The 15,050-nt window shown below is 38.7% G+C and overlaps 1 protein-coding gene across 3 annotated transcripts in view; it reads left to right on the top strand.

The window, feature by feature from the left end:
• MKX (mohawk homeobox) overlaps positions 1–15,050 on the top strand; it is a 67,991-nt gene that overhangs the window by 19,874 nt on the left and 33,067 nt on the right. Inside the window, exon 6 of one of the 3 annotated variants that reach the window (XM_047865091.1) lies at positions 13,306–13,372. The exons of the other annotated variants lie outside the window; for them this stretch is intronic. Within the exon in view, the coding sequence (XP_047721047.1) occupies positions 13,306–13,325 (20 nt within the window). The 3' untranslated portion in view covers positions 13,326–13,372. Of the gene's footprint in view, positions 1–13,305; positions 13,373–15,050 lie in introns of those variants that run through there. 3 annotated transcript variants of the gene reach the window in all.

The raw sequence follows: 15,050 nt of genomic DNA, 5'->3' as shown, positions 1-15,050 counted from the left end.
TTTTGGATTATTCCAGACGTTCTTTCCTGGCATGCAAATGACTGCTGATGTACTCCAGCAGAGAATAAAAAACCCTCTATCACCATCCCAGTTAGTGACATTTAAAGGATACTTGAAAGGTTATCCAATTTCTTGTCTTGTATCCTTACTACAATAATACCTCACCTATCTGACACCATCTGGGAATGAGGTATTCCACATAAGTGAAATTTCCAGATAGAAACTTAAGTACTGGTTTTAAAAATACAGAATTTTCTGCTCTCCTAAGCTTATAATATTAAACACAGCATGTGAAGTGTGCTTCAATATCCTCTCTCCTCTAAACTACCTCCTCCTATTGCTTTTTATATGATATTCCATCCTTTTAAATCAGTAATGTTGGGTTAACCACAGTTCCAAACTTGCCCCTAACAGCTTTGAATAAAGAATGATGTTTTTCTGATAGCCTGTTGAAAAGAATTCTTCCTAATTACTCACTCCAAAGCAGTGATGGTTTAAGTGAGATCTACAGAAGTGATCTTTGGGTAGGCATAGGGTTACTATAGAAATATCAAAACTTAAGCATGATATTCAGAACACCATAGATTTTTAAGTATATGTCAGTGATGATGGCAAAACATTCATATGGAATATTTTTAAAGTAGCTTGATTTTTTAAATTAAATGTTCATTATAGATTCACTTGCAAAATTGAAATGAAATTGCATAAGTGTTCCATCTCCTGTTCGAAACTGAGAGATTAATGGCAAACAAAAATAGAAAAAGAGAACAAATATTGGCATGAGCAGTTTGCTGGCTCCTTAAGGGGTAGCTTTTCATTTGCTTTGTTACTTGGTATCATGTGAGAGGCTGGAAAAACCTAAGTGTAAATACTGAGACCTACAGCCCCAGAAAACAACATGGCTTACAAACAAATTGAAAGTATAGGGCAGGTTAGTTTAGAAAATTTTTAAGGACTGTTTTTGAGCCCAATGTTTTCTACCCTTTTACATTGTGTTTCTTCCATGTGTTACCTAAGAATGATAGCAACAGTGGTATCACATTTGTGTGAATGTTAGAAACACTGTTTTTCTGAAATGTAGCGACATTGTCTCTTCTTTTGTGCTGATACTCACTGCCTTATGTGTATTAAAAGCTCTTTGAGGCCCTAAAGTGACATTTTATTCATTTTATAGTCCCCTTAGCACTTAGTACAGCGTCTTTCACATATTTGCCCATAACCGTTACTTAAACAAGTTAGTGTTTTAATGATGTGGTCTTTTTTGCTTCTTAAACCATGAAAGACATTTTAATGTGCACATATATATGTTGATCTGTATCTGTGAACATGACAAAAGAAAGAAAATGATCTTGAATACGTTTGAATGGCTTTAAAAAAAAAAGACAAATGTGAAAAATTTTAAACCAGAGGAAAATAGTAAAAAAAAAAAATGTAGCTGGAAACTCTGAGGTGTTGACGGGATTCAAAATAATAACTGAGAAACTATAAAATGAAACTAAACCAATTTTCAAGTAAAAAAAAAAAGTGACTTTCAGGAAAATGGAAGGATGATAAATGGAAAAGTTTAGCTAGTTTTTAAAAAACCACCAAAGAATTAAAAATATAGCAAATAGACAAACAAAAACAAATATTTGTTGTCTGTCTCTGTCTAGCACAAAACCATGTAAGATCTGAGAAAGAAAGCACAGATTCAGATCCACTGATTTAAACTCTTGAGCCACATTTGCTCTCAGGATTGACATGACAGCTTGGACTTTTTTTTTTTAAGAGTGACTGTTTTTAATCCTGTAATACAATTGGAGAGAGTCTATGCAGAAATTTTACATTTTCTCTTTCCTCCGCGTATCAGAGTAAACATCCCATACATTTTGCATATTTTCCTGTTAAAAACAAGTTTACCAACCTGAAATTTTGATTCTCTAACTTGCCATTACATTTCTACCAGAACTGAGTCCATTGTAATTGATTGTATGATGTTGCCTGCATTTCAGACGTGCTGGAGTGGTCAGTCACATCCTGGTGCTGTTTCATAGACGTGCTTGTCCATGTCACTATATTTAAGCCTGTGTCAGTATTTCCATTCAGAGACTTTTTTCATTCCCTAGGGCTTCTAAATAAGTCATAAAAATTCAAGCCCAACTCCAAGCTGGCATAAAAGGGCCTTTTTTTCTTCTCTTATGTATAAGGAACATAAGTGTGTAACTCCCACTAATTCTAAATTTGGTTAGGTTTGTAAACTCTTTACACACTGAAGAGGTCAAATAAGATCCATTGACACCTCTCCAGTCTGAGACTAAATGGGATGTCAAAAAGTTTTTACTGCCTGTGAAAATAACAAGACATTCTATTTAATGAATATGGAAGTGGTTTCTTTTCTTTCTTTCTTTTTTGGTTAGCTGTAGTTAGTTTTTCCCTTCTGCCTCCCTACTTTGTTTCTAAAATTAAACAGGTATTTTTCTATGTCAAAATGTGTCTTGTTGATGTAACAGAATTTTTACTCAGAATAAATATGTGTTTTCTTCCAGGCCAAAATTTTGGTACTTTTAAATTTTGGAAGCTTCTGCTCTTGTTTTCTGTTAGAAATTATATCATTTATAATTATGAGTTTGGGGGAAGCAAAAAAGTAACAACTTTGTTCCCTCACAAATGAGATAGTTCTTTTACAAAATTTGAATTTTCTCTTCGTTTTCAGTTTAGATGCAAGACAGCATGTTTAATGCATAATGCCTCTTTTCTCCCTTTCTTCTTTCACAACTTTGTTACCCGATTCCTCTCATATTCATTGTACTGAAGAAATAGTCAACGATTTTTATAAACCCAACAGCGAACTTGAAAGGATCCTCTAGTTCAATTCTTGAATTTGCAGATTTGGAAATTGCTGTAGGCTCTATACTAAGCATTGAAATTGTTAGTTTTTTTGGATATGAGTTGCTTGATTGCTTGGAGATATGATCCAGACCCTTGGTACAATTAGTCTGATTGCTTTGGGCAATTTCAGCTACTTAATTGACATTTACTTTTATTTATTTATTTATTTATTTATTTATTTATTTATTTAAACGTTTATTCACCCTTAAGAGACAGAGAGAGACAGAACACGAGTGGGGGAGGGGCAGAGACAGGGAGACACAGAATCTGAAGCAGGCTCCAGGCTCTGAGCTGTCAGTACAGAGCCTGACGCAGGGCTTGAACTCACGAACCATGAGATCTTTTACTTTTACTTTTAAATGAAAGTAAATACTTAAGCATTAGTGTTGAAGTTTCAAGAACTTAAGCTAGCTGTATGTGCATTTAAAATTCTTTTCTCTATTGTAACGGCTGCAGTAAAAAGGTCTTTACACACGTTTTTAGACTGCAGGTTGTAATAGACATCATTACCTGGGGATCCTCCTTTGCTTACTAAGGGAAATATGAATGATTTGCAGAAAATGCCTAAAAGCTAATACCGCTAGTGTGCATCTCTCTGCACATATGTATGGTCATAGTGGTAATAACTGAATTGAATGTAGTTAGGAAGACAAAGCGGCTTTTGAAAATGACCAGGGATATCTTCCCTCTCCCTTTGGTGCACACTGGAGGTGTTGAGTCCTTCCTTACCTGGTAGTGGTCAGATAAAAGCTCGGGTGATAACAACAACCCAATGGAACGTGGTTTGGGGAAGATAGATTAGTGTCAGGTTTGAGCAACAACATCAGTCGTCCACTTCCAATGATGTTAGGTCCTCCCAGTCAGAGAAGGAGCCATGACCTGTTTTTCTCAGGCAAGTAAGACACTGGTGCAAGACGCGCTGAGGGACTGCAGAGTCTGATTCACCTTTAGCATTTCTTCAGGTCAGACACATCCAGATGTACCTAGAAGAGGTAAAACTGAAGTTTAGACTTCACCAATTCGTCACAGATTCGGGCAGCCCCTTGGTGATGGCATGTGAGGATGCTCTCAAGTGCGTGTTGTGTCTCCCACAATCCCTGAACTACAGATAGGGTTAAAAACAGCCTCTTGCCCACTTACTTCAGTGCTTTGGAGTCTCTTTGATACAGTGACCAAGATGGATATCTCTGACAGAAAGAATGTGTTCCCTTTGTGATGCCATTACACACACACACACACACACACACACACACACACACACACACACAGAGTACGCAAAAACCGTTTTACCTTTGATCAAGTGATAAACAGAACAAAAAACTTTAAACGGTGACTTTGAGAGGAATATTTGGGTGATATAACATTAAACTGGAAAACAGCACAAATGAAAACGAAAACTTTGCAAGTGCTGAAAGGTGATCAGAGACATTCATGAAATGGGATGTCCAAGAAACAGTTTGCTCTTTAAATTTTTACATAGTTGCTCATGTATTTAAAATTTAGAACTGATAGTCCCTTTGACTGAGCCAGACTCAGGTTATGGTGGACAAAGCTCTCAGTATGGCAGAGACATTTCAAGTAAGAATGCCCCATTCTGCCAAAACTGTCATTATGACACTAAAATGTACCCTTTTGCTAAGGGCCAGAATTCAGAGTCTCTTCTTCCAGTTTCTACACTGATTTAGACAACAGATGCATAAAAGGCAACGTGGTATTCAGGATCATTTGTCACATGGCTTCGGGGCAAGAGGATGGCTATCTGGCAGGAGGGAGAATTCCTTAAATGTTACTGGGTCTTACATTTCTAAATGTAAAATCCCTGGCCAGAAGCTGCTTGGTGCCACGTGCCTTTGGTGTGATGTCTCAGGCTAACTCCAAGCAAGATGGTTGCAATATTGTGGCTACTTGAGAACCCACATAGCCTTCTCTAGTTTGCAACTGAGGTGGAGAGCCATTGTTTTGCATTTTCTTTTATCCTTGTCTTGACTGCATTTTTTCTCTTGGTGTTTGTTCTCTCTCTCTCTCTCTCTCTCTCTCTCTCTCTCTCTCTCCCTCCCTCCCTCTCCCTCTCTCCCTCCTTCTCCCTCCCTCCCTCCTTTAATTCTTTCTGAGCTGCTAAATCTATCCAGCTGGATCAAGGAGTTTTTTCACAACCTTGTCAGTAGTGCAATTGGTCGTGTCTTAGTTTTTACTGTGTCTCCTGGGTTCCTTTACTTTAGTCCTTTTCAGAAATATGGCACCAGTTCAGATTTACTCATAACCCATGGGGCCTCTGGTTTATCTAACCTGTGTACTTTTTTCCTTCAGATTTATTTATTTATATTTTTTCCTTAAAATTGTGCTTTAAAAAGTATAAACATAAATCATCTGGAATAGTAATTTTCAACTATCTTGAAAGGTGTTTGAGGACTATTTCATGGTTACTATGATTGAAGCAGTAAAATTTAGTTTATAGTTACAATAACTTTCCTCTCATTAGGAAAATATAAAAAAGCTCAACTTTATGATTTCATGACATATTACCAACCCCCAAATACCATTCCTAATCCCTACCCTCTAACATACACACTCAGTGAAATGCTAGTAGGAAGCTCAGAGAAGAACAATAAAGACAAATGACCTATCTATGTTCTGTTTGACCACATCCTGTCTCTTAGGTGCTTTATTAAAATGACAGTGTAAAGGTCTGAGTAGAGACTCTGTTGAAACAATACAAGTTTAATCTGTATCTTGGCTATAGTTAAATCCCTACTGTTTCGTATGTGGTTTGGAAAATGAATTTGCTGGGTCTAGATTTTCTCTGTAGTCAGCCTCCTTACCTGACTTGAGATTACCCACTTATAGATTACAATGTGGAGAGAGCAGATTTGCCTTAGAAACTGGGAGCACTGTATTTAGCCAGAACTGCGAGCAACTGGGGATGTGTTCCAAGGCAAGTCTCTTTATTCACCGGGGCCTTCCTTCCTTCAGCTGTCAAATGAGGACGCGTCATTGCCTTCTGCCTTTGATAATCAGGGATTCTATGAAATGCATAGGGAGAAAAGGAAGCCCACGGTTGACAGAAAGTCGTAGTTAAATGCATACCATTTTGTCACTATTAGAACCAGGACTTGGGCTCCAAGCTCAGAAACATTTCAAAGGAGCTTCAGGGGGCATGGCTATAGTAAGCCCCCATGGTGGCAGGTAAAGGACCTTGCCCAAGGAGGGTATTGGGCCCTGAGTGGGTAAGGAGGCCAAGAGGGGAAAGGGCTTATGATTAAATATGGCAATGTGTTCTTTATGTCTTGTGTCACTTTTAGGAATACCTGTCCCAAGATTATAAAAGTTCGCTTTTACATTTTCTTCTACTACTTTTATTATTTTAATTGTACACTTGTATAATTATAATCTACCTACAATTTTTTGTAAGTTATGTGAAGTAAAGATCTGGCTTCTGGTTTTTCCCCAACACGATCTGTTCCAGTACAATTTATCGAGCACTTCCACATTTCCTTACTGACTTGAAATGCTACCTTTAGGGACGCCTGGGTGGCTCAGTCGGTTAAACTTACAACTTAGGTTCAGGTCATAATCTCACAGTTGGTTGAGTTCAAGCCCTGCGTCGGACTCTGCTGTTGTCAGTGTTGTCTCTCTCTGTCTCTGCCCCTCCCCTGTTCGTTCTCTCTCTCTCTCTCTCTCTCTCTCTCTCTCTCTCTCTCTGAAAAAATAAACATTAAAAAAAAAGAAAAGAAATGCTACCATTAGTATACTCTACCTTCCTTTATATGTGTCTATTTCTAGACTCTAATGTATTCCGCCAAACTTTTTAAAACACTTCTACATCAGTAGCACACTGTTTTCATGACTGTAGCCTTATTGTGCATTTTGACATATGGCAAGGTATGTCCGCTTGCAATTTTTTCAAAATATTCTCATCAAGTCTCTTGAATTTGCCTTTCCAGTTGAACTTTGGAATAAGATTGACAAGTTCCATTTTAAAAATTTCATTGGAAATTCATTTGGGATTACATTGAATTTATGTATTAACTTGGGGAATATTTTTATCCTTACTATACCAAGTCTTTCCACTCAGGAACATAGTATATTTTTCCACTTATTCTGATTATTTTTCAGGACATTCAATAAATTTTTATAGTTTTCTTTACATAGAGTTTGCATATTTCTCATTAAATTATTAGATGTTTTGGGGCACCTGGGTGGCTTAGTTGGTTAGGCGTCTGACTTCGGCTCAGGTCATGATCTCACTGCTCGTGGGTTCGAGCCCCGCGTCGGGCTCTGTGCTGACAGCTCAGAGCCTGGAGCCTGCTTCAGATTCTGTGTCTCCCCCTCTCTCTGCCCCTCCCATGCTCGTGCTCTGTCTCTCTCTCTCTGTGTCTCAATAATGAATAAATGTTAAAAAAAAATTTTTTTAATTATTAGATGTTTTATTTTGTTATTCTTATTGTTTCCATTCTGGATGAGTTCTTATCTATTACATATTATAATAGTTATTATGGATATGTAGGAAATCTGTTGGATTTTGTACATTTTTCTTATATAATATTGATATAATATGTAATTGTGATATATAATATTGATATAATATTGTCAGAGTACACACAAGCATATAACTGTCAGATAGTAACAGTTTTATATATTTATTTTCCTCTTTTCTCTGCTTCCCTTCCTCCTTCCCTTCAGCAGTTACATTCCATTGACCAAATTTTCCAAAACAATGTTGTGGTGATGGCAGGCTTTAAAGGGAGTTTTTCTTATATTTTTCGTATATATATATATGAATATTATATATTTTATCTTATATTTCTTATATTCTTATATTTCTTATATTTTTCTATTCTTATATTTTACCATTAGTATAATGTTTGCAGAAAATTTCTGATATAATCACTTTATCAAGGTAAGGATCCCCTTCTCATTCCTAGATTATTTAATAAGAGATTCTCCCCACTCCCAAAACACACTCGTACCTAAATAGGTTATTGTAATTATCAGACACTAATCCCACAATTTTTAATACCATTTGACTGTCCCTTTTAACCTACTTATATTGAGTAAATTTCCTAGTGTTTAAATTTCCTTAAATCCTTGGGAAAAATTCTGTTCCATCACAATGTATCATTATTTTAATATATTTCTGGATTTGATTCATTAACTATTTAGCCATTTTATATCAAAATTCTCAAGTGAGCTTTGTCTATAGTTTTCTTTTTTTCTAATGCTCTCCTTGCACAATTTTGATATTCCAGGTATGCCAGTCTTGTGGAATGAGCTAGAAAGTTCTTCATCTTTTTTCTGCTCTGGAAAAGTTTAAACAAAGTAAGGATTAGCTTTTCTGCATGCCTTGAAGATTGGAGCGAGTTCACCTGTGAAATCATCTTGGTCTGGGATCCCTTGGTTCTCTATTCTTCCTCTTACACCTTTTCTCATCTTTCCCTTCCACGTCATTTACAGCTGCCTCGTCTTCACCTTCCAGATCTCTTGCTTGGTCTTCAGCTTTGCCCCATCCATTCTACTGATCAACCTTTCTGCTGCAGTCTTTCTTTTAATTTTGGTATCATGTTTTTATTTTCCAAGAACATCTTATTCCTTTTTCATAGCAGTCACAACCCCTATAGAGATTAGGGGTTACCTGAATTTCTACTCTCTACTTCTTTTTTTTTTTTAATTTTTTTTAAGATGTCTATTTATTTTTGAGAGACAGAGACAGAGACAGAACGTGAGCAGGGGAGGGGCAGAGAGAGAGGGGGACACAGAATCTGAAGCGGGCTCTAGGCTCTGAGCTGTCAGCACAGAGCCCAACACGGGGCTCGAACTCACAAACTGTGAGATCATGACCTCTGCCGAAGTCGGACGCTTAACCAACTGAGCCACCCAGGTGCCCCCTGATGTCTGTGCTTTAACTGGTGACCTTCATGATTCTTCCCGTGGCCCACTTTTATTCTCTGTGAACTGCTGAATTGCAGTACCTTCCCTGTTGGGAAAACCAGCTAACACTTTGCCACAGTCTTGATCTCCACCTGTTTTGAGTTGTAGTTCTCTGTTTAGATTTCCTCATCAGTTTAATGCCATTTCATCTTTCATGAATTTTTCAACTTTTCTGATTTGACGACGGTGCCCTTTATTGTTTTCGAGCACTGCTTGGCATTTATCTGTTTTTAAATTTACATTCTGTAGTTTTGTGTTTTTTTTTTTTCAACGTTTTTTATTTATTTTTGGGACAGAGAGAGACAGAGCATGAACAGGGGAGGGGCAGAGAGAGAGGGAGACACAGAATTGGAAACAGGCTCCAGGCTCCGAGCCATCAGCCCAGAGCCTGACGCGGGGCTCGAACTCACGGACCGCGAGATCGTGACCTGGCTGAAGTCGGACGCTTAACCGACTGCGCCACCCAGGCGCCCCTACATTCTGTAGTTTTAATGGGATTTTGAGAGAAAAGTAAATGAAGCTTATTGAGTGCACCATCTTAAAGGGAACTCTGTAATACAGACTGTTAGTAAGTGATTTCATTATAAAAGATGTTTGTTGCTGATAGTTTTTAGTGGGAGTTTGCACACATTCAGAATTATGCATAGATTCTGAATATCAAAGGAGTAATGAATAAAGAGTAATTATATACAGAATGGAACATGGGAACTCCTGGAAAATTCTTGCTAGGTTTCAGTACGTAAACATGACACATTTTGATGGGTAACACTTTCCAAACTACAGTGCTTGAATTAAAGAGCTAAATATAATTTAAATTAAAAAATGTCTGTAATTATGATATAGTAGTACTTGGCAGTCTTCAACCTAATAAATACTACACTTCTAGGATGTGATTAGAATCTGAATAGATACTGCTTTACCCTGTAGTTAAGCATGTGGCAGGATATGCTAGAACTAACTTTTCTTTTTATCCTTCCAGTGGAGAACTTAAGTCCTTTGTTTGAGTGAATACTGTTGGGAATTTTTAAGTAAAAACAAGGAGCTAAAGAATTCCATTTCTTTTTGCCAATCTTTCCTTCAAGCAAAATTATCAATTAATGGAGCATTAAAAAATCATATGCTTCAGATTGGTTTCTTTTACCCTTTTGTACTTGGATTGCTTTAATAATTTTTAGCTAGTGTGATAAATGTAGCTGATTAAAGTTATACATCAAAATATACTGTGAGAGGGAAAGGGTTATATTTCAAAAATATCATATTAATGAATTGCATATTAAAATTTGCATGTTATTTATTTTGAAAATATCAAAATATCTCAACTTTCTCTAATACCTTTTTCTTCCTTCCTTCCTTCCTCCTTCCTTCCTTCCTTCCTCCTTCCTTCCTTCCTTCCTCCTTCCTTCCTTCCTTCCTTTCCTTCTTCCCTCACTCTCTCCTCTTTCTCTCTACTGTTTCTTTTTTTTTTTTTTTTTTAAACAGTAAAGGGCATGGTCTTTGTTCAGGGCTCTGCTATCCAGATTCTTCCTCAGTTTGTTCAACTGTGGCTAAGCTGACTGAATATTTCGCCACATTTCCATGTCTCTGGGCAGTGATGGACTGACCACAGAATACTTTTCTATGAGTTTTCTTTCTTCCCTCAGGGATATGCTTGATTGTCCAGCTGTCAACATGTGGAAACTGTACTATTTATACAGTAATTAATATAAAATAGACCACTGTTCCCAGTATCTTTCCTAGAGCAGCACCCTCTTTTATTGGAACACCTAACATTTTCAGTCTTTTGCTTATGGTAACTTAATTGTCATTGTGTTAGGCTGTCTCTGTAACACTGGGTGGGTCCTTCCCCGAATTAGATAGCAAATGCTTTGGGATAGGCTTTGAAGCACTCGAATCATACTGATGAGGTCGAGGGCTTTACCTACCATCACTGGTCGATATCCTGTGTTGGACAGAGAGAGTAAGCGGTACACGTAAGACACGATTCTTAGCCAGACGTTGCAGGCACTGCCTCCCTCACAAGAAGGCTTTTCCTGGAAGATAGAGATTTGAAGGGCTTTCTTTTCCAATGATCCTGTACAGCCTCTGTCGAATATGCTAACGGGCAGCAGTATATCCAAGCACTTATTCTAGGAAAATATGGAGTGAAGGCCTTGAAACTAAGAAGGGTGAGAGAAATGCCAGAAGGCCAGCTTGAGATCATGGCATGTACATTACTAGGAATAGACAGCTTTTTGTCACAGTCAGGAAATGAATATTTTTAAATTAATTAACCATGACAGATTCAAAAGGGATAACTGTGGTTATAAAGCAAAGAACAGTTCTTATGCCAAGGTGTTGGTTTTCTCTTGGTACAACCACAAACAGGGGTGCCTGGGTGGGTTCAGTCGGTTGAGCATCTGATTCTTGATTTTGGCTCAGGTCATGATCCCAGGGTCGTGGGATCTAGCTCCATGTTGGGATCTGTGCTGGGCATGGAGCCTGCTTGGGCTCTCTGTCTCTGTCTGTCTGTCTGTCTCTCTCTTCTCTCCCCCTGCCCGTCTCCCCGTTCATGCACCCTCTCTGTCTCTAAAATTAAAAATAAAAATTACCACAAACAGCAACTTAACACCATTAATTATCTCCGAGTTTTGTAGGTCAGAAGTGTGGCATTCATGACTGGATTCTCTGCTCAGAGTCTCATTAGGCTGACATCAAGGTGCCAGTCACACTGGGCTCTTAGCTGGGGGTACCGGACAGGAGCTCACTCACAAGCTTACTTAAGCTTTGGCATAATTCATTTCCCTGTAGTTGTAGGACTGAGGTCCCCACTTCTTTGACTCTTGGCTTCTAGAGGCTGCCCCATTCCTCTGTCTGGTCCCCTGCATTTTCTAACCAGCAACAGCACATAGGTTCCTTCTCACACTTGAATCTCTCTGCCCTGCGCCCCCACAGGAGACACTCTGAGTTAAAGGATACATGTGATTTAACTGAGTCCACCCAGATAATCCAGGATAATCTCCATATTCTAAGGTCAACTGATCGATCATCCTAATTGTATCTGCAGCACCGCTTTTAACATGTAATGTAACATATTCACAGATGGGACCCTGGAAGAAAACTCATGGGGGAAAAATTCTGCCTATCCCAGCAGAGATCACTCAGTTATGGGGATTTAGATAAGATTTTGCCCATTCAACCTCGAAAGTTTAGACAACAAGCATTATCATTAGTGTGATCTTTTGATTATCACGTATGAAAAATATACTGCTTTAAATGCTTTCGGTATGGACGGTCTTTAAAATGGGTAATCAAATCTTGTCTAAATAAATTAGTTGAGATTTACGTAATTAGTTACATATGAGCACAAAAATCACACATATGTATTCCCTTTATACATTTGGTTAGTCTTGCTTTCCTTAACAATGCTTTTATCTCGTAACATGAGGCCGACGTTTTAACATTCTGGCAACCATCAGACAACTGACAGTGTATTTCTTTTTTTTTTTTTTAATGTTCATTTATTTTTGAGGGGGGTTGGGCAGAGAGAGAGGGAGACAGAATCCAAAGCAGGCTCCAGGCTCTGAGCTGTCAGTACAGTGCCCAACATGGGGCTCAAACTCACAAACCACGAGATCATGACCTGAGCCAAAGTCAGACGCTTAACCGACTGAGCCACCCAGGTGCCCCCTGACAATGTATTTCTAAGGTAGATGCCTAGATGGTTACCAGTGGGATGATGAATGTTGACTACACATAGTAACAGCAGCTGCCATTTATTGAACACTTACAATGTGTTTGTGTTGTGCTTTACCCTCATGTGCTATCTTATTCAGCCCCCACAGTAGTTCTATGATCTATGTTGTACTATCCTTGGTTTGAGAGAACAGACTTAGCAAAATTTGCCCACATAAGCTGTGATGTTGCAGAGCCAGGACCTGAGATCAGATCTGTTTGACTCTAAAACCTTGCTCTGCACAACTGTCCTTTATTTTTTCACATACCTAGGGAAAGTTACAAAGATTGTAGTCTATCCTTGGGAGATCCTCCTGCCTCCTTTTCTAAGCCACCTTCTACCTCCTGGCTCCCTTTTGTTACCTCCAAAGGAGCCTATGTCCTTATGCTGTGGGGAATCCCCCACCATGAGATGCAAACAGCATGGTCTAAATAGTTTGGGGCATAACAATGATAGTAATAACTGGTAATCACTGAGCACTTATCAAGTGCTAGGCACTGTGCTAAGTACTTGACATGCATTTTCTTACTTAATCCTCATAAGATCCCCGTGAAATAGGTACCGTTATCATCCCCCATTTCCCACACGGTATTTTGAAAGCAGAACTTGTAAATCTCTAAGCGATTGAATGTGTGCGAGAGTTTCAAAGGAGACTCCTTGGCTTCTCTGGGCCATCCTAATCGTGTCCCCATTCCAGAAGATTAGTGTCAGCCTTGTGGCTCCTTCGTCTGTGGCTACAACCTTCAGTCCAGAATTTATGTCATCACTTCCTTTATCGTACCGCAGCCTCTTTCTTTCAGGGTCCCCGTCGGGCATTTGAGGCTGGAGATGATGTCATGAGGACAGAGCTTTCTCTGTAGGAGAGGCAATGGCACTCAGGCCATAGACTCCCAGGAAGAAGCACAGAGCATCTCTATAGAGAGGAGAAGGAATCCAGGGACATAACAGTGGCCAGAGGGAAGCAAGCATCTGCCTGAAGCAATCTCCCTGAGAGCTGTGGAGTCCAAACATGTGGAGAAGGACTTATCTTCCTTCCCCAGCAATCACACAGAGCAGGGGTGATATGGGCCCTTTATTACGGGGACCTGTTCCTTTGGAAGTGGAAACAAATATGTCGAGAAAATGAGCAGGGCTACAGTCAGAGCCCTTCCTGTAACATCCTGAGTGGCCCCAGAATGCTGAGGCAGGAAAGGAGCCGGCACTTGCCTGGAGCCTGGGGTAGACGTCTAGGGTTTCCCTTACAGCTCCTGCTAGTGGCTTCTACTTGAAGCCACTCTATATAAATCCACAGAAAAATTGTGCCTTGAATTGCAGAATAGATACATTTCACAAACATTAGATTTAAATTAAACCAAGTTTTGAGGATAGTGTAGACACTTGGTATTTTCAGACGCCTGCACTGAATCCTTGTGTTATATGAACAATGTAACTCAGCTTCTGCTTCTTAAGTTTATATTGTGAGATATTGGTTCTTTCTTACATTTAAGGTTAAACAACAATATCAACTGCCTTTTATTAGGTCTGTCACTGTGTCAGCAGTAATGCCTATTAAAATATTGCATCCTGGTCGTGAAATGTAACTGAAGTTACTGGAAAATATCATACTGAGTACATACACTGTGACTATCCTAGTTTTCAAACCACAAAAAATGTTGTCTTTACATGTGAGCGTATGTTCTCGGTGTTTGATCTTCCTGTATTAATGAAGATTGTTACTTCAGGGGAAGAATTAATTTTTTTGTTTTAAATGCTTTCCCCAAAAGTTGGACTCAATAGCATTCCTTTATAAAAAAGAAAAAATAAAACCCTCACTTGTAATCTATAATTAAAGCCAAAGTTTTCTTTTAATTTTAAAAGCTTGTCCTTGAACTAAAATAACATGGAACATTTTAAAACATGGCTCCAAGCTGCTGTAGATACATTTTATTTAAACCACAGAGACTGCAGTTGGATTTCTCAGGGCCAGACAGACTACAAATTATAACTGTAGCAGAAGCGACTGTGAATTTCTGGACGTTGTAGTACCAGCAAGGCTGGTTGTTTTTCTGGAGCTGTTCCTCCCTTTGGGCTCTGCTTGTGAATGACTTAATCCCTGTGTTGAGATCAAATGTCATGCCCCGTTGCCATGCGTAGATGAAGCAAGCAAAACCTCTTTTTCCTGTGCACAAGTTTGACGTGCTCGCCTGCAGAGGAGCAAGGCAGTAGGTCAGAAGAGTCACAAAATAGAAGTTGTCAAGTGAAGCTAGAACCCAGTGAGACTCCACAAGTTGGATGCACGATAAAAATATCCTTTAAAGCAGAATCCCATTGTTTATTATGGCAAGAAAAGGGGATCGTATCCATGATTGAATTGTAAAAATATTTTTACTAAGGTCATTTTTGTACTTACTATTCTGGTATTAGGTTAGCAACTCTAATGCCAGATTAGAGCTAATAATATATTGTGTTGCTCTATGTACTTTAGAAAGCACATGAACATCTGTTATTTCGTTTGATCGCCACTACAACTCTGCGTGGCAAAAATAAGGATAATTACTCCTGCTTT

Source organism: Prionailurus viverrinus, chromosome B4 (assembly GCF_022837055.1).
Source record: "Prionailurus viverrinus isolate Anna chromosome B4, UM_Priviv_1.0, whole genome shotgun sequence".
In the NCBI taxonomy this organism is placed as follows: domain Eukaryota; kingdom Metazoa; phylum Chordata; class Mammalia; order Carnivora; family Felidae; genus Prionailurus; species Prionailurus viverrinus.
The sequence above is the reverse complement of the archived record's forward strand: the minus strand, read 5'-3'. Positions and strand labels throughout refer to the sequence as shown.